Consider the following 23,625-nt stretch of genomic DNA (forward strand, 5'->3'; position numbering starts at 1 on the left):
CTGACAATTATATGCTCTTTTTGAAAAACAAACCCCAAAACAAGCAATTTTTTTTTTTCTCCAGAAGATATACGCGACTTGCTTTGCAAGAAAAAGGCCTCTTTGAAAGAGTCTGGCATCTCTGAGAGCAATTCTGAGGAAAACCTTCCATTGAGTCAGTTTACTACTGTGGATAGAGAAGCAATTTGGGCAGAAGTGGAAAAAGACCCAGAGAAGCTGGAGTTAAAAACTGAACAGCCTGAAAATGATGGCTCTTATAACCCAGTTATCTTACATGAAGCAGATGGTGACCAAGATAATAGTGAGCACACAGAATCAGCAGACACCAGCACAGGCCATGACAGTGAAAATACATCCTCTTTTTCTCCTTCTCTGGAGCTGCAAGAAGTGAGCAATGAGGACAACGACAGTGCTGCAACCGATGGCAAAGAGACCACAAACCATGTGAGTCTGCTCAGTGCGTTCCTTCCTGAAAGCTCCAAATCCAGTGCAGCACTAAACCTTGTACGTGCTGACTCTGAGAGGACTCAAGCATCAGAGTCTCTGTCAAGTGACGAAGAGGTGGACTTGGAGCTCCAGGAAATTACCAATTCTAGGTTGCTCAAGCAACAGAAGGAAAAACAGGAGATGATTGAAGCTCTGTTCAAACACATGCTGCTGTATTTGCAGCCTTATGATTCTAAGAGGGTATTGTATGCTTTTTCTGTTCTGGAGGCAGTGCTTAAAACAAACCCTAAAGAATTTATTGAAGCTGTAGCTACTACAAGCATGGATACCAGCTCCACGGCACATTTGAATCTTATTTACAATCTCTTAGCTCGTCATCAGGAAGCTCTTGTAGGGCAGAGTTTTTATGGCAAGCTCCAGACTCAGTCCCCAACCATGTGTCCCCATTCTCTTCTAATAGAACTGCTCACTTACCTCTGTCTCAGTTTTCTGCGCTCATATTATCCATGCTACTTGAAGGTCACACACCGAGATGTACTTGGCAACAGAGATGTTCAGGTTAAAAGTGTGGAAGTACTGATTAGAATGATGACCCAGCTAGCTACCATGGCAAAGGCAGCAGAGAATAAGAATGTAGAGTTCATACACAATTTGCTAGGAAGATGCAAAATTCAGGAGTTTGTTCTTCTTTCTTTATCTGCATCTATGTATGTAAGTCAGAAGCGGTATGAGTTTCTTATGGCAGATGGACCTAATAATGTTCCTGAAGAACTCTTTGAAGAGAGCCTAATAAATTTTGGGCATGATCAAATATGGAGTGAACACCCACTCCAGATTGAGTTGCTGAAGCTTTTGCAGGTATTGATTGTCTTGGAGCACCATCTTGGACAGACTCATGGGGAGCAGGAGAATCAACCAGACCTCTCTAAGGAATGGCAGCAGGCTCTTAATTTCCAGCAGTCTATTGGTGCAATGCAATATGTCTATCCACACCCAATAACTTCACAGGGATTATTTGTCTCCGCTGTGGTTAGAGGATTGCAACCAGAGTATGGCCATGGGATGCATCCCACTTGGGTAGCCTTAGTGACATGTTCCCTGCCCTATTTTGGGAAGTCCTTAGGCTGGACTGTGGCACCATTTGTTGTACAGATATGTAAAAACCTGGATGAGCTTGTCAAACAGTATGAAAATGAAGCTGTGAAAACATCTGCAAAAGCATCTGCAAGGTAAGAGTTTGCAATGTGGGATTTGTTATGCTGAAGAGTTCCCCTTGCTACAGAGTAGTGCATAGTAACTTACTGGTTTAGCATTGTGGCTCCCAGAGTTTGATCGTTAAACCCTGCTGCATATGCAGGCACCTGGTCCTCGAGGCTGGGTGGGGCAGAGCATGTGTTGTTGCAGTGGGGCTCACTGCAGTTGGAGGAAGAGAAGAAAGGGGACCAGCAGCAAGGATGACCAGCAGCTGTGATACTTCTTGTCCCTCTCTGCCTGCTATCCAAGTGAAAAAGAAGTTCCCAGTTTTGACAAGACTGAGGGTTTTGGAGGACTAATTGAGGAGAGATACAGTGAAGTAAAAAAATACAGTGATACTGTTCAAAACAGGTAGTAAGTGAAAGGAGTAGGAAAATACAATTGAAAGCTAAAGTTTTGTGGTCAGGTGGGGAATAATATTCTGAAAGATCTAGAGAAGCAAACAGGGTTGTTCAAGTGTAGTTTGTGAATCCTTTGTTTTGATAGTCAAGTCTGGTCATTCCAGTATTCTTTTAACTATTGAACAGAAACAGATTTCTACTGGAATTTTTAATCAAGGAAATAATGCTTGGCCTGTTAACTGGTTTGGGTTTTGTTTTGCTTTGTTTTTTTTTTTCCTTCAAAGCTTAACTTCTAAAAGGGAAAATGTTACACCTGATTACCCACTAACCCTTTTGGAAGGCCTGACAACCATTGGACACTTCTGCCTTCTGGATCACCCTAATCAAAATAAAAAGGTATGTGCTTAATGCCTGCCACTTATTTGATGCCTTGACAGCAGTTCATCAAACTTTTTCATTCAGAGGCGAATATACATAGTAAAGGAGGTTTTATACGAGAAGATAACCTTAAAGAAGCCTCATAGTAAACCAAAAGAGGTAAACTAAGTAAAAGTGTAAGAGAGGGGAACTGAACTTATTTTTTTATTTGAAGACAGGAAAGTTAATCCTAAGTACAAGAATTCATTATGATCTTGATCACGCAAGTATTACTCCCATGTAGCTTGTCTACAGTTGCTCTGTCATTAACAAAGTCTTCTATTTTCTTTTGAGTTTATAACATGCTGATGTGTTCTCCACAATTTTTATTTTCTATAACATTTATCAGAAGAGGATGTCATACTAATAATAATTTACTAGACAAATCAATTCTCAGTGCCAAAATAGTGAACAACAAATTCAGTAGATTCTAATAGCAGCAGTATATTTCAGAAATGGAATAGTTGAATTATTTTTAAAGTTGTAATTACAAAAGTTGTCTACAATTCTCTAGTTGTCTATAACTCTCCTAAGAGTAGTTACTCTGTGGTGCATAGTATAAGGTATTTCAATATTCATATTTTTGGTTTTTTTCCTAGTCCTCTTGTTTAGTTGAACCTGCAAACTTGAGAAATGCTAGGAATGCCATTTTGGAAGAATTACCTCGCATTATTAATACCATGTCTCTTCTCTGGAGTGTTATAAAGAGGGAAGACTCTCAAAAAAGACCAACTGACTTCTTTGGAACAACTAAAGGCTCTTCTTCAGTCTACTTTAAAGCAACTAAAGTAGGAGTCCTTTTAAGCTGCTGTGTATCTCATCATCCTGATTTGTTTACTGTTTTGCTTTTTCTGTGAGCTTCTGTTAATAGCTGCTGTAGAGCTAACCACCCCTGAATTGTCAGAACCTTCCACAAGCAGTAGAACATATACCTGCAGGAATAAAAATACTAGACTTCCCCTTCTTGTTTATGGATATTGATGAAATGTAGTGAAAATAACCATAGGAGGAGACAGAATAGAACACAGAAGTTATTTTTTTCTATTTTGCAATGTTTTACAACAAATGCACCTTCCATATGTAAGGAGGATACACTAACTCAAGTTACTAAAACTAGTCCAACTACCAAGTATATCAAGCGATTCTATTTTCTGAATATTCTGGGAAAAGGAAAAATGTTTACAGACTATGAAATTGCCTTTGCCTTACAAAGTTGAGCATTGACAGTTGTTTTTCCCCCTCTATAGACATTAAGAACTAAAATACTGGACTTCATAAATCCATTGACAGCACAACTTGGAATCCAGTTGATGGCAGCAGTTGCAGCAGTATGGAATAGCAAGAAACCTCATAGGAATCAAAGTAAAAGCAAGGTGAAACTGAAGAAAGGCACGCTTAGTTTTCCAGACAAATATTACATTAATATGATCAGTTCTAAACTCTGTGTTTGTTTATAGATTCTTTGAGACTTTTTAGATGTGACGTGGCAAGTCACTGAAAAATCTGAAAAATTCCTATTTATATGTAATTTTGTAGCACCAGGACTACAGTTAAAACTAAATAAATAATCAAATAAAAACGACAGTGTAGCAGTTTAAGTCTGATAGTAACAGGCATTTTTTTATTCAGTGCTGGCTTGTAATCTTAAGGTTGAAATTTTCCAGTTGTATTCTAAAGACCTTGAATCAGCTCTATTTCCATAGAAAGGTTAGAGCTGTAGTCCATGAAACTAGCATTTATTTGGCATAGAACACCTCTTTCCTGCTTTCATTTGAGCATAATGAAGTTGTTTTAATGAAGGTGTTGGGAGAAGATCCACATATGGCAAATTATTGCTTGCTTGATTTAACTTGTCCAATTTATTTTTTGTATAAGTATTGATATTTGAGTGATCACACAAAAAGCTGGTTTTTCAACTTCATGTTTTGCCTGCTACAGTGATCTGAGGGCTGTGTCTTTTGTTTTGTCAGATCGTTCCAGTGGCTAGTGCGTCTCAGCTTATTCTTGTGGACTTAATATGTGCACTTAACACATTGAAAATTGACACTATATTACATCTAATCAAAGAGGTAGTCAAGAAACCATCACAAATCAAGGGCGAAGAGGTAACCATTAAAATAATCCCATTTTCTTAATATATTCTATTCTGGATCTGTTCCAGTGTGTCACCTAAATATTGCTAGAAGGAAAGTTTGGTTTTGTTTTGAAGTTGTTTGGTTTTGGGGGTTTTTTTTTGTTTTTTTTTTTTTAATGTATGATTCTCTTTTGTTCCTGAATAAGTTTTTCCAGAATGTAGGTTTCTGTGTTTTTATCCATCAGTGTAAGTGTTCTTCAGGATGTTTTGCTAGAGAAGTTACTGGTAATGAAAAAGTATAGGGTCCTCCAGTACCAAAGACACTGACAATTTTCATGAAGTTGCTGCAGATATACAACTTAGTGATGCACTTCTATCTTTCTGCCCTTACCTGAACAGTCCTTCACATTGTGTCTGCTGTCTTCCAGTTGGTTTTCAAGGAAGTCAGTTTTGCTACTGTGCACACCATTACAGGAGCTCCTACAGCTCTCAAACTGTAACAGATGTTCCAAAGTGATACGTCTGCTTCTGAACTAGGGCCTTCTATTAAGGCTCTGAATTCCCTCATACTGCTGTATAGACATAGTTGGTCACCTGTTGGAGTACAAGTGGTTTCTAAGAAGCATTGAACACAAATATTCAACAGCTTGGAACTTCTTTTTTTTTTGTTTTATCTTCTGGCAGGTAATTGTGGTTTTGCTTTTGTTTTTCAGAAATCTTCTCTTGTAGATATTCCAGTGCTGCAGTTCAGTTATGCTTTCATTCAAAGGTAATTCAGCCATTATAAAAAGAAATTTTCTGTTTTACTCTAGTTAGGATAACAGCCAGCATCACTGCTTCTGCTTTACTTTGATCTTCGTGTCCCAATGTCACAGAACACAGAACACAGAACACAATGTAGGAAATTATTATTGCTACTTCATTGTTAAGTAACAGACACAAAATAACTAGGCTATGAAATTATGTTCCATTTGATCTGTTGATAATGCCAGTCTGAAAGCCTCATTTCGTGCTAATACTGCAAGGTACTTCAGGCCTCTCATTAGCAAGAAACTTGCATCATTTGTTATGATCTTTCTTCTTATCTGTTCTATGTTGCTAGATGAATGGAGAACTTAAAAATTCAATAAAACTGCTATGGGTGCAGTTTGTGCTGGACATGGTCAGGCAGTTGATTGGAAACACTCCTTCGATCAAAACTCTTCATGTACTTGGCTTTCCTCATGGAAGCCTTGGGATATATCAGACTGTACAATATACTGTATTCAGTAAACTATGGAGATAAAATAAGCTGGCATGCCGTGGATTGGTAGGCATTTTCTTCCTCCTGAAGACAGCCCTCTGACTGGCATACTGCATGTGCTGCTAGCATTTACAGATGTATGCATATTGCCTGCGTTTAGGGATATTTATACCATGTTGTTGGATCAGTGTTCTGGTTTTGCCTGGGATAGAGTTAATTTTCTTCCTAGTAGATGGTACAGTGCTGTGTTTTGGATTTAGGTTGAGAATAATGTTGATGATGTGTTAGTTACTGCTGATCAGTGCTTACATGAACTCAAGGACTTTTCAACTTCTCACACCACCCCACCAGCAAGGAGGCTGTGGGTGCACAAGAAGCTGAAAGGGAACACAGCTGGAACAGCTGACCCCAGCTGGCCAAAGGACTATCCCATACCACATGACATCATGCTCAGTATATAAACCAGGGGGAAAGCTGGCCAGGGGTGGCTGCTGCTCAGGAGCTGGCTGGGCATTGGTCAGCAGGTGTGAGCAATTGCATTGTGCATAATTTGTTTTGTATATTCTAATTCTTTTATCATCATTATTATTATTCTTTCCCCTTCTTTTTCTGTCCTATTAAAGTGTCTTTATCTCAACTCATTAATTTTACTTTCTTAATTTTTTTGTCCTAATTCTCTCCCCCATCCCACCAGGGGCAGTGAGCGAGTGGCTGCGTGGTGTTTAGCTGCCAGCTGGCTTAAATCACCAGAGTCCTTTTTGGCACTCTTGAAGAGGGTTGAGACAAGGACAGATCTGACCAGAGCATGTTAAAACAAACGTGTTATAAGCATTCACTGTGTTAGTTTAACAGTCTCTGGCCACAATGCAGCTTTATCTGCTCTAAATTGGTTTTCTCAGGGTTGTATTATGTCACACCTTGCTTGCTGTGTATGTTCCCTGTGGTGCTGTTTATCACCTCTGGGGCTGGGTTAAAGTTACCATTTTGCTGTGTTGGGTTACACTGATTTATGATATGATAAAATTGCTGGTTGTGAGACGTAATCTGGGATGTGTTCTCAGCATTGCTGTTATCGCTGTACTTCAGGAGACATCTGTCAGAACTATTAATAATTACACCTTTCGGCTTTTCTCCTCAGTGAGCCAATCTATGGGGGGAGACATCTTCTGTCACTTTCCTCTTCTCCCTCAGGCTAATTACAATAGCTCTTGAGAGGAGTATCTGGAGTATATTCAAATCGGCATGTTCCTATTAGAAAGGGGCAGGATCTAAAGGACTGATCTGATCCTGATGGAAGCTTTTAGGCCACGATGTTACCCATATATGTTGCAGGTTTTTTGTTGTTTTTCCCTTAACTGACCTACGACTTTGTGTGTATTTTGGTTTTGTTTTGGTTTTCACAGACTGCCTATCTCAGCCCTGCAGGAGAACTTCCAGTCCTTATTAGGACTTCTCAAAGAGTCTGTGCAGTTGAACTTGGCTCCTCCTGGACACTTTCTTCTTCTCAGGTACTGCATAAGAGAAGGTTTGTAGGTGCATTGAGTAGACCTGTCCAATTACTAACTTGGAGTGACTTGATTTTCCCACAGCACACTGAATGACTTTGTGACTAGGACACCTACTCTAGAAAACAAAAAAGACCAAAAAGACTTGCAGGTACAGTGTATACATGTATTCCTTTTAATTCGTAAGTCTGGCACTGTACATCGAAGTAAAAGTGAAGATGACCTGATCTGTACTTTGTCTCTGAATTCACCTATGCTTATATAATATGTGAATGTGCATCTACATGTTTTTTGGCTTAGGTCTGGTAAATATGTGAGACTCAAATATGAGAGACATGATACACAGAAAGTCTCTAACAAAATTTTGTCAAAAATGCATGAAATCGCAGTGGTAACTATGGAATTCTCAAAGCTGTTTCCCTATGTAGTTTTATGATTTTTATCAGAGTTTAAATCATAACACAAGTATGATGTCATGAGCTCATGGCCATGAGGATGATCAGGGGACTGGAGCACCTCCCGTATGAAGACAGGCTGAGAAATTTGGGCTGTTCAGCCTGGAGAAGAGAAGCCTGCGTGGAGATCTCATAGCAGCCTTCCAGTATCTGAAGGGGGCCTATAGGGATGCTGGGCAGGGACTCTTCGTCAGGGACTGTAGTGATAGGACAAGGGGTAACGGGTTGAAACTTGAATAGGGGAAGTTTAGATTGGTTATAAGGAGGAAGTTCTTTCCTGTGAGGGTGGTGAGGCACTGGAATGGGTTGCCCAAAGAAGCTCTGAATGCTCCATCCCTGGCAGTGTTCAAGGCTGGGTTGGACAGAGCCTTGGGTGAGATGGTTTAGTGTGAGGTGTCCCATGGCAGGGGGGTTGGAACTAGATGATCGTAAGGTCCTTTCCAGCCCTAACTATTCTATGATTCTGTGTCGTATGAGTAAGCATTGAAATCTCAAAACTATCTAGGAAAATTAGGAGCATAATTATCCTTGAATATCCAGAATTATCCTTGAAGCTCATAGCTGTGTTTGGCAATGTGAATGACTGTCAGCTCACCTTTTATGTAAAGAAGAGGTGGGGTAGAGCAGGATTATGTTCCTACACCGATAGTGATTCCACCAGAACACTTGAAGCACTACCTATATGAGTGCAGCTTTAGGTCTGAGCCAAAGTAATGTTGTGTATGAGGTGAGACAGTGTTACAGTTACAGTACTTTCATATGCCAATGGAGAAATTGAATCTCCACTTCTGCTTTAGAGGGTTGCCAGCAAAACAATGTTGATAATAAAAAGACAGTTTTTCCATCTTGCCATCTTATAGCCTCTTCACAAGTGACCTCTGCTTTGCTTTGGATACTTGGGATTTGGTTTTGATAGCGTGACCAGCTTTTCATTTCTCTGGGAATTAAATATGCTGAAGTGACTGTACACATAGTTTAATGCTATCTTGCTTATACCTAATAGACTGAAATAGGAGCAGATGTATTGTCATAAAATAAAGCCCTGCCTCACTTGATGGTCTCCCAGTGTGAAAGGAATAAAAGGGAACAGTATTCAAAACGATAAAGGCATTGATATGCCATTTCTGAGGGGATGAACAATTCAGATCATGTCTTTGACAGATGACAGCTAATATGTAAATTGTGGTAGGACTGATGCCAAATTGATACTATGTTAATGGTAATGGCCTGCATGGCAGGACTAAAACCTTCATCTTAAGCTAACTTAAAGTTTTTCCTGCTTCTCATTTTCTTGCCTTATCTTATTTGAAGTGAGCAGTAGTTAGTTATCTTGAGAGCACAGATTGTCAAATCAGAGAAGTATTTATGTTTCTAAGAGATAAAAGTGCCTACTTCTGGTTGTCCTGACATGTTACATATAAAAAGGACTTTGCTGGATCTGCTAAGTGATAATAGCTTTCATCTGATCCTATGTTACCTGGTTATGTTATAGGAAGTTACCCAAAAAATCTTGGAGGCTGTAGGGACTGTTGCTGGTTCTTCTCTGGAACAGACTAGCTGGCTGAGCCGGAACTTAGAAGTGAAAGCTCGGCCTCAGATTTTACCAGACGACTTCAACATTGAAGATGTGAATGGTAATGTGGTTTTGTCTGACTTTGCTGCTGCTTCCTCTCTTCTGTTTAAGTGAAGAATACAAGGTGTTAGATAGTGTGTAGTTTGTGTGACATGGGAGTAATGCACACAAAGTAAAACAACAACAAAAATACATTATCCTCCAATAGCAATGTTAGCCTCAATGGGTTTAGTAAATATCTGCATATTGTGTATAATACAGAGGAAAACTTACTAATGATGCATGCAATATATGGGACAGAACAGCACGGGGCATGAGTTACGTTATTGTGGCAACATACCCAGAAGCATTTCACTTCAATACCAGTATGCAATTAACAGTTCTGTTTGGGAAGAAAATTAGGAAACAGCAAAATTTAAACATGTCTGAAGGGAAAACTAATTATTTTTGTCTCTTTCAGATACATCAGTGGTACCATCTTCAATGGTTTCTGCCTCTGCTCCTTCAATATACAGTGTCCAAGCTCTTTCCCTCCTTGCAGAAGTAAGTATGAAAAAGTTTTGTAGTTGCTGCTTTCATCTGTGGGGTGGTTGTTTATTGATATTATTGAGCAGGAGAATATGTAGGTTTTCCTGATAGATTAAATGGGAGCTTAAATCTTTATTGAGACATCCTATGTGCACACACATTCTAGCTTGAAATACAGCATGCTTTCCACTTGTGTCAGAAATACCAATTGGAGGTTTAAAGGGACATTCTTTTCCTTTCTAAGGTTCTTGCTTCTCTTTTGGACATGGTCTACCGGAGCGATGAGAAGGAGAAAGCTGTGCCATTGATTTCACGTTTGCTTTATTATGTATTTCCTTACCTACGCAACCACAGGTAACTTCCCTCTCTGCACGTGTGATTTTTCTTAAGACTAGTTGTTTTTTTGGCCACACTATAACGCTTTGCTTTTTCTTCTGTTTGTCCTCTCCTCTGTTTCCATTCTAATAAGGTATGAACTGTATTTCACCCAGGAACTGAAACCTTTTCTTTGTTGGGGGTTGCTTCCTGCCACTCTGCCAAGTGAAAGGAAGTGACTCTCCCCTTCTCTTCCCTGTTTGCTACCAGTTCCATTTTTCTGAGCTCCAGCTGTTTCTGCTGTAGCTGCTGCCAAGCTTCCCCTCTTCCTGGCTGCTACCTTTTGGCTACTACATTTGTCTGAGCAGACTAATCTATACTGAAGTGTGGGAGGGCACTTCACCAGCCACCACTCGTGGATGCTGGGGAAGTGAGGATTTTTGTCTCAAGTGTTACTTAGGCCACAGTCAAAACCACTAGCCAGTATACAGTCGAGAGCAAAATAGGGTATAGAGGGTCAGGGAAGATATAACCAGCCGTGCCTAAAAGGGATGATAGGTCGAGAGTCATTGGGAAGTAAGCATTAAAGCCAGCAAGCCTCAGGGTGCAGCAGGGTTTGAAGACATTTCCATGCTCCTTCTCAGGGGTGGGGAGGGTTGGTTTAAAACTGATGCAGAGAAATTTTGGGAAAATATTATTTTCTATTCATTACATTTGTGCATTTTCCATTGTGTCTATTACAGTGTTTTCTGCCTGCTTCACCACTAACCACATCTCATCTGAAATTATCTCCCCTGATACACCAGAAATGTGAGGAGCTTTTGATGATCCGCTGCTGCTCTGAGTTATGAGCTCCTGTAGACATAGCCTATTACTGGGAGAAGTTGATTAGAAGTTGTAGGGAGCCCTGAAGTTTATTTTCTGTTTATATAAACTTAACTTTGGTGTGTATATATATATATATATAGATATATAATTATTATTCTCTTCCCCCAGTGCCTACAACATTCCTAGTTTTCGTGCTGGTGCTCAGTTGCTCAGCTCATTGAGTGGATATGCCTACACCAAGCGAGCCTGGAAAAAAGAAGTTCTCGAGCTGTATATGGATCCAGCTTTTTTCCAGATGGACACTTCATGCACTCAGTAAGACATGAGGCTGTAGCACTCCAGGATTCTATTCTGAATTTGCAAAGAAAGGCTTTAAAGGAGAATGGCTAGTATTGGAAGGAAAATTCTGTTTAGTACTTTCTTACAGAATTCAATAATGTTAGAAACAGGTCTCAACTACTAGTTCTCCTAATGAGTATATTAGTTATAATTAGTGTAACTACGCTATAGTTCATCAGAAAAAAATTATGCTGATACTCCCCTTAATGATTAAGGAACTGCGTACAGTAAAGCTGGAGGACCTAGAATGCAGTAGGTGTTAAACCAGATAAGAGTCTGCATATTGAATACTGTTTGGAAACTCTTTATTGTATGAAAGGCTTGACCAGAATCTTTTCTGAGGTGAATCTGTACCAAAGTTTTCTCTGGGTATCTAATTCCTTCTGTATCTTACTCAGCTGGAGATCCATTGTTGATCATCTTCTGACACACGAGAAAACTATGTTTAAAGATTTGATGAGTAAGTATCAGCTACTGATAACTTATTTCTACATTAATTTGAAATCTATTTGCTTTTCGAGCTCTTGGGTGCATTTTTAGCATACTAATATATCGATAAAATACAGACAATGCTGCATCTGCATTATTGATTATATTGCCAACTTTATTCACAGATAAAAACTGTGCTAAGTTAATTCTGTGGTTTGGTCATGTCTAAAACACACCACAAGTATTTTTGTTCTAGAAGTGCTAATGCTGGACTCCTGCATTCACATTTCACCATAATTTTAAGTTGCTGAAGTGTGACCTTTTGCAGATGTTCCCTGTTAGAAAGCGAGAAGGCTTTGGCTAATTTTGAAGGTGTCTCTCTACTCGCATTGAGCTGTGGGAATGTGGTGCACCAGTACAGCAAATCTTTGACCAATACGCTTCATGAGAGTGCAGGGGAGTAAGTTCTGGGGGAAAGGGTGGGATAGGACCTCTTAAATTTGCCTAGAGCTTCAAAAGAAAAAGCAGCTTTAGTCTCTTTTTTCAGATTTTCTAAAAGAACAGCTGAAGGTTTACAATGCACGACTAGTTCACCAATCAGTAGAACCAAAGTGAGTTTTTCTTTTTAAGGCATTTCAGGACATAGGAATTATTTTCTGCCCAAACCTCAAGAAGTTTTTACGTGGTAGATAATTGTTATCTCTATTACAGATATGCAGAGCAGCGCCTTAAAATTGTACCCAAGTTTTGAGCAGAAAGCAATGTTGCTAAAGCGGCAAGCTTTCGCTGTCTTTAGTGGAGAGATTGATCAGTATCATCTCTATCTTCCCTTAATACAAGGTAAGATTTGTAATTTCACCTGCTTTTGGTTTTTGTTTTTTTTGAGCTGTAACACATATATAAATTCTTTAGGAAAGGAATGTCATCTATTTTCCAACAAATCCATTTTTAAAAAGTTTTTACCAAAAGTGATAGTGCTGTGAATCTCTGAATTCTAACAAATAAATAATCTCATTACGATGGGGACAGGAATCGGTGTTCCAAAGGCTTTGGTCTGGTAATATAACAGAAAACGTGATTATTTTGTGGCAGTCTTCCAGCCACTCTTGAGCTGTTGTTCTTCTCCTTAAATGTCAGTTTTGACAAAATTTTTTCCAATATAAAACCATCTTGCCTTCAGACTTTCCCTGAATCACAGTTTTGTCAGTAGGGTGCAACATATTCAACCCAAAACAGGTGATAAAGCACAAAGTTTGTTTTGCGACTGCCTGCATTTTTTTATTTCCCAAAACAACACATTTTCGGGAAAACATCACTCTTTGTTTGTTTGTTTACTTTTCATGTTTACTTCAGAACGACTGACTGAGAACCTCCGTATTGGGCAGACTTCTATAGTTGCTGCGCAAATGTTTCTCTTCTTCAGAGTTCTTCTGTTAAGGATTTCACCTCAGCATCTAACCTCATTGTGGCCAATTATGGTAACTGAATTGGTAAGAAATAAGTAGTAATTTGAAACTAGTGTGTGGTTTTTTTCTCGTTTCATCTTTCTCTTCCTCCCAAATAGACTCCCTGTTTGAAAAAGGAAACGTTTTCATAATTTTACATTAGTGTACAATAGTTTTACATTAGGAAATACCTTTTTCATAAATTTTGTTGTTGCTGCTAATGAAATCTCTTGCATGACTTGCTATTTTGTGGCAAGTCATAAGAGTAAGCTAGGAGTCTGTGGTTCCTTATACTATGTGAAGGATATCTCTTTTGTGATTGAGTTGTATGAATGTTTCAGCATCCCTGAAAAAATAATTTATTTCTTTAAAGATTCAGACATTCCTACAGCTTGAAGAAGATTTAACTGAGGAAGATGAACCATCAAAGTAAGAATTACCATTCATCTGACAGAGTACTTGTGGAAGCAGATAACGATTGTGCTTGTTCTGGATTTGCTTATTTATTTATTTATTCATTTCCTTAATTTTCTAAGATAGGGAGGAGACAATGGGATTTTTTGTTACTGTACTTGTGTATTTCTGGTACTGATGAGTCATAGTTCAGGGCTTCCCTTTTCAGCAGCTAAAATAACAAGAAGTTCAAAAAAATCAGTGCCACTTACTAGTTGCATACAAAAATAGAAGAGATGCTAAGTCAGCATTTGAATATTTTAATGTGTTGCCATTTTTTCTGAATATTTTTGATTACTTTTTCTTCTGCAGCCTTTTATATTAATCACAATGCTCATATAGAATGAGAGTAGTTTTTGTTGTGCACAGGTGCAAGTGCTTATTTGTGTAAACATGTACATTTCTGTTTTGCTGAATTAAAAACATTTAGTAGATTCAGGCTTTAATGGTATGTTTCCTGATTGTAACTAACACAGGAGCAACAGCAAAATCAGCAAACAGAAAGTCTCAGGTGATGGCAGTGGATCTGACATACACCAGAATGAGCTGTCCTTGTACTTATCAGCTTGTAAGTTTTTGGACACAGCGCTTTCATTTCCACCTGATAGGATGCAGTTGTTTCAGATGTAAGTACTCTAATTACTTACCTGTTTTCTGGGTTGTTACCACTCTTATCCTTTAAAGTAATCCAGATCTATTTTCTGGTAGACATAATTTTGCCACCAGTTCTTTTTGCAGTTGCAGATGTTGTTACTCAGACAAATGTAATTTGGGGTATTTTGAAAAACAATTTGGTCTTGTCAGTGCAGGAGGATTTCACCACCCTCCTTAGAAAGTTCTTTAACTTGGAGAAATTGTGAGAAGAAAAGGACATAGACTGTTCTTCATTTTCCCTTTGCACACACATGGGATTTTTTTGGACCTAGTTGCATTTAAATACTGACATGATAGTAATATCCTTGTTCATTAAATTCATCTCTTGTAATAGCATAAAATTGTAGTTATGACTGCCCTTTCTGTAAACAAACCAGTGTTCTACTAAACTACGTATGGTCCAAGCAAGGAATTTTTTTCTGCCTGTCTTCTTATCAAGTAAATAATCCATTTGTTTCAGGTACAAATGGGCATTTGTCCCAGAGGTGGACACAGAGTCATCTACTGTGACTTCTCACCTGGTAGAAAATCATCAGGAATGCAGACCACACATTATAAGAATCATGGATTTGCTGAAGATGAAATATGGGGTAAAGAATGAATGCTTCACTTGAAACTTGAATCTTTTTCTTTTTCCCTTTTTTTTTTTTTTTAATCCATTAACTTACCTTTCTAAACAAGCGACAAGATTTTAAGTTAGGCAAGAGGGTTTTAGATAGTCTAATAAAATTCATGAGGCTTTAAAAAATTACCTGCCTGCTTTCACATGTAGATCTTGAAGATGTATGATTGCATTTGAATGTGAGGGAACAAGAGGCAGTTTTCCTATTGTTACCTTAAATCTTCCCACACCACCCACTGAAAACAATTTGTCTCAGACAGGACTGGCATTCATAAAAAAGTGCGTGATGTACTTTGCCAAAAAAACTTTACTATAAATTACCATAAGATTTCATTTTAATTCTTCCAGAAAAAAAACACGGGCATTAGTATTTCTCAGAGGTAATCTGGTTCTTGTTTAATTCTTAAGGCTAGTCCAAATTTGCAGTTTTCTGAATTCATGAGACTTTCATATAATGGAACCTTGAATCCAAATATGGAAGTAACTCTGTATGCCACCTATACTATTTATATCCTGATACAGTTGTAGACTGTGGATCTCTTAGCATGAAAAACTTTATAGCACAGGAGTTCAGACAAGCCATTAAATTGTGTCTTAGTGCAAAACCTTTAGTAAACCTCAACTTGTTTTCTTACAGGAAATGAACAGCACTGAGAGAATTTCCAAGAAGGACAAATTTCCTCTTTTGAACTTCCACTCTATATCTAGCATCACACAGCTTATGCCCTTCTTCAAGACTCTGTGTTGTGCATTTACAACAAACAGGAGTGAGTCCCAGAATTCACACACTCCTGTATCTCCCCCTGTGGACTGTGTTGGCAGTCATGGCATAAAGGTCTTGCAACAGCTTGAAGAGAATGTTGAATGTGACTTTCTTGAAAACATGGAAAGTTAAGCCACACGTCGGACCCTTGGCTCGTGGTGAACAGACAGCAAAAAAAAAAGGGAAAACTTTACTGCAAACTTTACTGCAATTCTTCTTTTTTTTCCCCAGTTTTGAAACTACATTTTGGGTTTTCTTCCTGCTGTTGTGGAGTGCTCTTCTATAATCCAGGCTTCTGAGTGGGGTTAAAAAGCAGGATTTTTCAGCTCCTGTGGGGGAAAAGAAAAAAGTACAGTTTAGTGGCAATTTATCATAGTTACTGTATTATTTTACTTTTTTTCAATGTGAAGGATTAAAGAGATTTTGTACATAGAGAAAGAATATTTTTGACTTGGTGAAAGTAGCAATTGTACCATTTATTCAGTAACTTCTCAAGTAAGGATTTTAAACTGCTTTTGGAATTGTGTTCTGAAAGTAAATTTAAGAAAAAGCTAATACTGCATGTCAGTGTACAATCAGTTTGCAGATAAGCCATTTCCTGAGGTTAAAGCCTATTTCTCCTTTCTTTAACTTGCCCTAAAACTTATCTATTCTATACAAATCACCTAAATTTCAAACAGATGTATTTTATAAGTCTCAGCACTGTGCAAATAACTGCAGACTTACCATGTTTGTAATTTCAACTCTGTACTATAATAGCATTTTTCAGGATTAGCAATTCCTAAATAAAAGATAAACACATATAAAAGACAAACCTATGCAGTAACATTTTGTAATTTACATTACTTGAGGGTTTTTAATTTTAATTACTTGACTAAAAATATTCTAATTTCTTTTTTTCTTTTAATTAAGAAACTTTGTTCTTTCAGTGACTAAGGCCACTTTGCAACTTCTGAAATGCAACTAAATGAAGATAATTCTGTATAAATATAAATTGCTGCATACAACAGCCTAAGTAAATGAAAGTAAAACTACTTTGTTAAAAGAGGTAGGGAGATCATCACCATGCCATGACTACGATAATGTTCAAGGTGCAGCTTATTTCAGAATTGCACTGCTGCCACCACCCAGGACATGGGAGGCAGGGATTAGTTCTACCACCGAACAGTACAGCTCCATATCTAAAGGACACTTCTGATGGCCAGTGGATAAGCACCATTGTAGCAACACATACAACAAAAGGCTTAGTAGAATATTTTTTAAATAAGAAGATGGACTACATTGAATTTTCATACTTAGTGGACTGTCTGACTCAATTTGGAATACTGGTTTGTCTGGGCAGGGAAATTTATCATTCTTCATGGTGAGAAGCTTTGTCTGCTTTTGTCTGTGGTGGTGGCTTTTTTTTTTTGATACACCTTTGCCTTCAGAGAATTGGTTTTGTAAGATATACCTGTGGACTGTTATGTGCTACTAGAGTTATTTGGAACACTGCAACTGAGGTAAATGTGCTGGGTACTGAAATTCACCACTCTTGTTTCTGCTAAAGAGGACATACAAAATGTGTGGTCTGATGTCTCCAGGTTGTGAGGTCAGGGATGGTTTTGTTTCATCTTCTTTTTTTCAAAACATGGAAGGCTACTCTGCAGTGTCTTTTACCTACAGATAATATAAATTTCATCTTTGTATTGTAAACTAATGAAACACTGATCATGCTTTACTATGTTAATACTGTAATGCTCTATGAATGTGATACTGTAACAGGCTTATGCTTAAATTTGAATTCTTACAGCTACTTTGATTTTTCTTTTTTTTAGTTAAGGAAAGTGATAGACTGAGGCATAAAACTCTGTAGTTACTAAGAATGTGAATGTATTAATATAATTTATTAATGTTCTCTAATGGTACTGGAATGAGCACAAGTTAAAAGTTATTTTTAAAGCATTACTGGAAAATTGGAGCAGAATGTTTTTAAAATGTTTGTGCTCATTACTTACACATCTTCAATAATTCTTAAAGAGAATATCGCTAATACTCAGGATGATTTGGTATTTTTACTTTCAACTTTCTGATGGTTGCATTTGGTACTTGGATGTTTCCCTTAAAATACTGATGAGATGCTGTCAAATGGGCTATTAAAACCTAAGACAACTTTTTGCCATCAAACCTTCCATTTTTACATTCTCCCATAAGCTGTAAACCCATGTCTTCACATAGTTTCCTTGATAACTGGGGGTAGTGAACTAGTTACTTAGATGGAGGGTTTTGTCATCCTTCCCCTCAAAAGGGAATGTCCCGTTCTGGCTGCCTGTACTTCAGATGTGCAGGGGATCAGACATCAGTCACTTCCTCCTTAGCTGTGGTTGTGAATTTTAATCGCAGAATCTGTGACTTAGTTCTTTATAACTGTCTTAACTTCTAAGCTGATCTTACCTTCTACAAAAGCACCACTTGCTTTGAACCCCTGCCTTCATACAGACATTTAGCTCTGTCCTGTGGTTCTGCAGATGGCTGCTTTAAATGACCTTAGATACTTGTGAATTGCAGAATCCTTTCACTGCAGCAGAATCTAATTCTGAAGAAGAAAAAGGTCTTTAAAATTTAGTATATAAGCAGATCTTTCATCAGTATAAATAGCATGTGAATAAGGGGGAAAGGGCAAGCCCTCCTTGGGTGGTGGAGGGGCACGGTTACATATGCCTAAAGGTATCTCTAGCAGTGTAACTTTATACCTTTTCTATATGGGACTAACTGTAGTCATTTTACTTCTTATGCTACTGCTGTTAAATCCATGCGAAGGAGGGTTGTACTGCTTTAAAGGTGGTACTGCCAAGGCAGGGTAACTGTAGATGAATCTGAAAAACTTTTGCCTAGAACTCAGTATCAAGAACAGTAGAGAAGATGCTTTTGCTTTACTGTGTAGTTCTTTGGTTGTTTTCAGGATAACCAAGCTTTCTCCTTTGGATACTTCAGCTTTGAGATAGCACAGCCACAATGCATGATATGCAGAGGGAGACATATTCAAATGGATTTCATTTTCCTGAAGGAAAAAGCTAGCAGGTACAACCAAGGTGATTGCCATAGAACAGCAGAGCTTGAAATTCAGAGCATCAAGTAATGGTTAAATGTATTATCTGAATGCAATTCTTCTAATAATATTAAATGTTATTTTGAAATACCTTTTCAAATGCAAGTCTCATTTTTCAGATTACTTTTACTGCTCAGTCATCAACTTTTATCTGCTCTGTAAAAGCTCTCAAATTCCATTTCAATGGATTGAGGGCTCTGTACAGAACCCTGAAGACCACAGTTCAGACCCGAACTGCAGCAGCTGTGTGCTAAGCCCCATGCTTGCTGGGAGACAGACTGCGTCCCTGCCTTCGTCATCCTTTCATGGTGTGCCCCTACTGCTCTCACTCCTTTGCATCCCTAAACCTTCCACCCTGGGATCCCAGTTCTGTGGTCTCAGGATGAGTTTTCTGGGTTTGTGTGTATGGAAGAGCTGCATGGAGCAGGTGTTGGAAGCTGCCGCTGCTGCAGAGCGGTGGCTGGGGTGTCATTGACTGACTGACTGACAGGCACTGATGATCCCCCATCATGGAGGGAGTGCCTCCCCCTGAGAAATTCAGGACTGCTGCTCCACAAGGCTTTCTTGGCGTGCATGGCTTTCCAAAAACCGTTCTGTGCATTTCTGTATGTTTAGGGAAAGTGCCCTGGAAGTGTAGCCTTTTCATCTGGAAGGAGGAAACGTCCATACACCTGAGCTTGAAGACCTATGGGCACAGGAGTGCGGTCTGATGGATTTTAGATTTAACAGTAGGTAGAGTAGTGCAGATTTAGAGGGTGGTTGAGACACTGGCACAGGGGTTGTCCCATGAAGGGATTGTGGCATCCCTGGCAGTGTTCAAGGCCAGGTTAGACGGGGCTTTTGAGCAGTAGTTTTGGTGTAGGGGAAGGTATCCCTGCCCGTGGCAAGGGGCTGAAACTGGATGGTGTTTAAGGTCTCTCCGAACCCAATCCATTTTGTGAAAGCTGCTTTCCGTATTTCACCCTTTCTCCGCAGCCCGTCCCTCCTTTGTACCGCCGTGCGATGCACGCCGCACCTCGGGGGCTCCCAGCGCTGAAAACCCCCGGGACCCGCTGCGTGCCCGCTGGGCAGCGCCAGCGCCGCCACAGCTCGGGGGGCCAGCCCAACGGCCGGCATGGCCCGGCCCGGCCCCAACCCCGCGGCAGCGTCCGCCGCCACAGCACGGCCGGCCCCGCCCGGCGGGGCGCTCGCTGCCGGAAGCGTGAGTGGAGGGGGCGAGGCGGAAGTGCGGGTTACAGGCTCTCCCGCCCTCGCTGAGGCACAAAAGATGGCGGCGAAAACACAGGGAGGCATCCGCTTTAGCGCGGTGAGTGGTGCGGGGCGAGAGGCGCCCAGCCCGGGTGGGTTGCCGGGCACCTCAGCGGGCCGGCTCTCTTCCTCTCGGCCGCCGTCGGATGCGGGGGTCGGCGCGAGGCGGCTGAGGGGCGGGCAGGGGAAGGCCGCTCTGGGGAGGAGGGAGCTGCCGTGCCGCGGCGGGGACACAGCTCGTCGTTTCCCCCCGGGGAAAGCAGGGAGCGGGCTCCACCCGGGTTGGGAGTGGCGCCTCGGCCTCTCTGCGGGGTAAGAAGTTGTCGGCCAAGTGTCGGGAAGAGCGGGTTCTGCCTAAAATTAGCCAGCACCTTCCTCCTCGCCGTGTGCCGCTCCCGGCAGCTCCTTACCCAGCCCCGGGCGCTGCACTGGCGAGAAGCGGCTGGTAGCAGCCCTGGCCGGGCGGGGGGAGAGGCCGTCGTGCTGCACGCCTTCCGTCGGGGCACAAACTCGGCTCGGTTAGCTCGGGCTGAGCGGGCGGGGAAGTTCTCTTGTGCGGGTAGGCTGGCTCGGGTACTGGGGGCGGGATTTCGTGGCCTGCTGTAGGGAAGCGGATAATACAGCTTTTAAACAGGTTGTGTCCTACAGTGTAAAAGGCTCTGTTTTCTAGGGAGCAACAGAGAGCTGATGGTCACGGTCTCTTCTGTCGGCTTCTGTCCTTTGGAAATAGGTTGGGTTTCATTAGTTTCAGAAGCATGTATAAACAACACAGGCAGTGTGAGCAGGCCTGGTAACCCGTTCTTGTGCTGGTGTTATCTCACTTTTGCTCAGCTGTATGATGAAACAGATCAGGGAGGTGATCCAGGTTAAAAATAAGAATTAAAAAATGGGTTTTAATTTGGATCAGCTCCCCGATGGGGTTCATCACGCAGTCATGTAACCAGGCTGCATAACTGGGAGAGGGAGGAAGAAAGTGGCACTGGGGTTGTTCCCCAAGAAGTTGTGAAATGCTTTCATAAGGTAAGATATATTTTTCAGTGGTAATTTGATCTATGCATGCCTTATCATCTGCCAAGGATGGAAGAGCTCCAGTTTTCTTGGAAAGCCGTACTTCTCAACACTTGTTTGTTGGTTTCGAGAGTTAAGCTGCTCTATTCTTAAGTATTTGCTGGTCTTAACTGTAGGAGATGCTCCTCTTAGTGCAGCTTATAATATGCACTGTATATGCAGTTTGAAGGAGGGGGAGGTTTAGTTATATCTCCAAAAGGAATTTGGCTGCATTTGGACTCAGGAGGAAAAGTGAAACCACTAACAAAACTCACTTAGTCACAAAATATATTAGGCCTAGTCATCCTAACATAGCTAAAAGTGAGTGCTCACCAGGGAACTAACTCTTCTTACTGTACTTACTGAACTCCAGTTATTCGTGAGCTAATTAAAGTGGTGCTTTGAATGAAGTATAAGGAAACAAAACGGGATTAAATATTTCCTGGTGAGTTCATCAGGAAATGGTGAGTTGTTGCTGGTAGCTGGATATGTTCTGAAGCAGGCTAAAAAGATAATGGCCTTAAACCACTATTCTCTGGGGATTTTTAATTTTACTTTCTTGTGTGCCCTTTTTTTTGTGCTTTACGTGAACAAAAAGTGCTCTGAGGTGCTTTCCTGTGAACTACTCTGTGGGATAGTTGGTCACCTTTTGCTGGGGGGAGGATGGGGAAATGGATATTAGAGCCAGTTCATTGCAGTTCCCATGTTCCAGCCCCAGTCTTCTCATTTCTTACACGTGTTGACAAGTTCCCAGTTCTGTGTACCACCTTCAAGCTTTCTCAAAACTTTACTGCTTGAAACAGTGATCCAGAGAAGATCAGGATGATTCTGGTGTTTTTTTATAGAAGATGCTGTTTCTTTAAGGTGCTGGGTTTTTTTTGAGGTTTATCACTGGTATGCAGCAGTGAAAGGACAGATGGAGAAGCTTTGCATTACGCAGACAGCACATTAAGATTTTCTTGCCATGGACCTGCATGCTTTTTGCTTCACAGAAAACAAGGATACTTATTTGTGATTATGTCAGTGTTGAGGAAACTGAGATTCCTTCCTACATCAGCATTGGCTGCTGACCAGGGGAAGCTTGCAACTGTGAGTTTATGCCTTTATCAGAACTACAGTCAAGACTTCACGAAGTCCCTGTTGCTGAGGCTTCAATGCCAGCAATTAACTCCAGAGGTTGAAGTCTACCTTGTGTATAGTTGGATTTTTTCACTGGCTAGTAGCAGAGAAATGCTTTAGCAGCAAGTTGAGTAGATGCTGAATGCTTGAATGTCCATTTGTGTACTGTTGAGGTTGTTTTAGTGTTAGGTTTTATGGTTTGACGAGAAGGAATTTCAGGTGGAAAAATCCCCAGTTGTTTCTTGTGTTGTGATCTTGAAGCTTAGAAAGCAAAGCAGCAACTGCTACCCGCGCTGTTAAAGGTTGAGGTGAAGAGAATGATACAGAGATCTTCATATCTATTGAGTTAGTGTACGGCAGAGGAAGAAAATTGAAGGTCCTTTTAACCACATGTCATGGCATATGTGAGATTTCCATTAATAGACTTGATAGTGTTTTCTTCCTGGATTCTAAATTATTCGTACGTATCTGTTAAGCATTTGAAAGGGGCACAGTGCCTTAGCTTTATGAAACTTGAGTTTTAAAGCACAGATGGCAATGAAAAATGTGATGTCTGTCCATACTTGTACTCTAGCTCATTGGAGAAATGCAGGGATTAAGTTGCAGTCTGAAAACGTGTCCTGTGCTCTTACAACCTTAGAATAGAGGTGAGATTTAGTGGTAATTTATGTTGATCAGAACTAAGGCTGTTGCCTTATTCCTGCTCCAGTACCTGACTCACGGCTGTAGAACTTGCTTGCAGCATTATTCACTTTCACTGCTGCATGAACTTGAAGTGGTTACTTGCTCTAATTTAGACTTTACTAACTACATAAGTGTTTGTCAGGGTAGTAGTTCTGTAAAATTTATGAAACATAGGTACATACATGCTATTTTCAAGTGTTTTTCAATTTTATATATATTGTATGGATTATGTTTTTTGAAGTAACTGCACTGTACAAGGACTACTTCCAGTGTTATGTATTCATAGGTGCCACTTTTTACACCATCAACATAATATGCCAGCGAGGCTTAAGCATATATGTGCAGTGGGTTGTGTTAAAGGCCTTGTAAAAGTATAATGACAGATAACTTCAGTGGTAATGTGAATGCCAACTGTATCTGGCTTAATAGGTACATTACTCCAGACATTGCATTGACAAATAGTTAACCAGAACTAAATATCCATATAAAAGTTTTCCTAGTATTTTGATCTAGGTGAATATATGTGAACCCAGACTTAAATAAATCACTTGAAAATACTTTTTGTCACTGAATACATCCCATAAATAGTACTTTATTTGCATATCCCGATCTAATCCTAGTAGTGGCTACATTCCTCTGGTTACATATCATAAGTGAGGATAAAATGTATGAGATCGAATTACTAAAAGTACAAACCACGACTTGAGAGAGTCTGGCAGGTGAATTTGATCATCATGTGTAAAAGGAGCAATGA

At 40.1% G+C, this 23,625-nt stretch overlaps 2 protein-coding genes across 4 annotated transcripts in view; both read left to right on the plus strand.

The window, feature by feature from the left end:
- The window catches only part of DOP1B (DOP1 leucine zipper like protein B), a 46,829-nt gene extending 30,951 nt beyond the window's left edge, over positions 1–15,878 (plus strand). Inside the window, exons 19-37 of the mRNA XM_065676922.1 lie at positions 65–1,676; positions 2,327–2,438; positions 3,059–3,247; positions 3,707–3,832; positions 4,430–4,564; positions 5,247–5,302; positions 7,180–7,284; positions 7,366–7,432; positions 9,229–9,370; positions 9,770–9,852; positions 10,082–10,191; positions 11,149–11,295; positions 11,718–11,779; positions 12,460–12,588; positions 13,102–13,238; positions 13,567–13,622; positions 14,123–14,272; positions 14,761–14,890; positions 15,560–15,878. Of these exons, the coding sequence (XP_065532994.1) occupies positions 65–1,676; positions 2,327–2,438; positions 3,059–3,247; positions 3,707–3,832; positions 4,430–4,564; positions 5,247–5,302; positions 7,180–7,284; positions 7,366–7,432; positions 9,229–9,370; positions 9,770–9,852; positions 10,082–10,191; positions 11,149–11,295; positions 11,718–11,779; positions 12,460–12,588; positions 13,102–13,238; positions 13,567–13,622; positions 14,123–14,272; positions 14,761–14,890; positions 15,560–15,817 (3,806 nt within the window). The 3' untranslated portion in view covers positions 15,818–15,878. The remainder of the gene's footprint in view (positions 1–64; positions 1,677–2,326; positions 2,439–3,058; positions 3,248–3,706; positions 3,833–4,429; positions 4,565–5,246; positions 5,303–7,179; positions 7,285–7,365; positions 7,433–9,228; positions 9,371–9,769; positions 9,853–10,081; positions 10,192–11,148; positions 11,296–11,717; positions 11,780–12,459; positions 12,589–13,101; positions 13,239–13,566; positions 13,623–14,122; positions 14,273–14,760; positions 14,891–15,559) is intronic.
- Positions 15,879–20,007: 4,129 nt separating this feature from the next.
- The window catches only part of MORC3 (MORC family CW-type zinc finger 3), a 33,528-nt gene continuing 29,910 nt past the window's right edge, over positions 20,008–23,625 (plus strand). Inside the window, exon 1 of one of the 3 annotated variants that reach the window (XM_065676923.1) lies at positions 20,008–20,079. In XM_065676923.1, coding sequence (XP_065532995.1) covers positions 20,041–20,079 — 39 coding nt within the window. In that variant the 5' untranslated portion in view covers positions 20,008–20,040. Of the gene's footprint in view, positions 20,080–20,314; positions 20,334–23,625 lie in introns of those variants that run through there. The other 2 variants (XM_065676924.1, XM_065676925.1) reach the window with 2 other exon arrangements.

Source organism: Lathamus discolor, chromosome 4 (genome assembly GCF_037157495.1).
Source record: "Lathamus discolor isolate bLatDis1 chromosome 4, bLatDis1.hap1, whole genome shotgun sequence".
NCBI classification, from domain to species: Eukaryota; Metazoa; Chordata; class Aves; order Psittaciformes; family Psittacidae; genus Lathamus; species Lathamus discolor.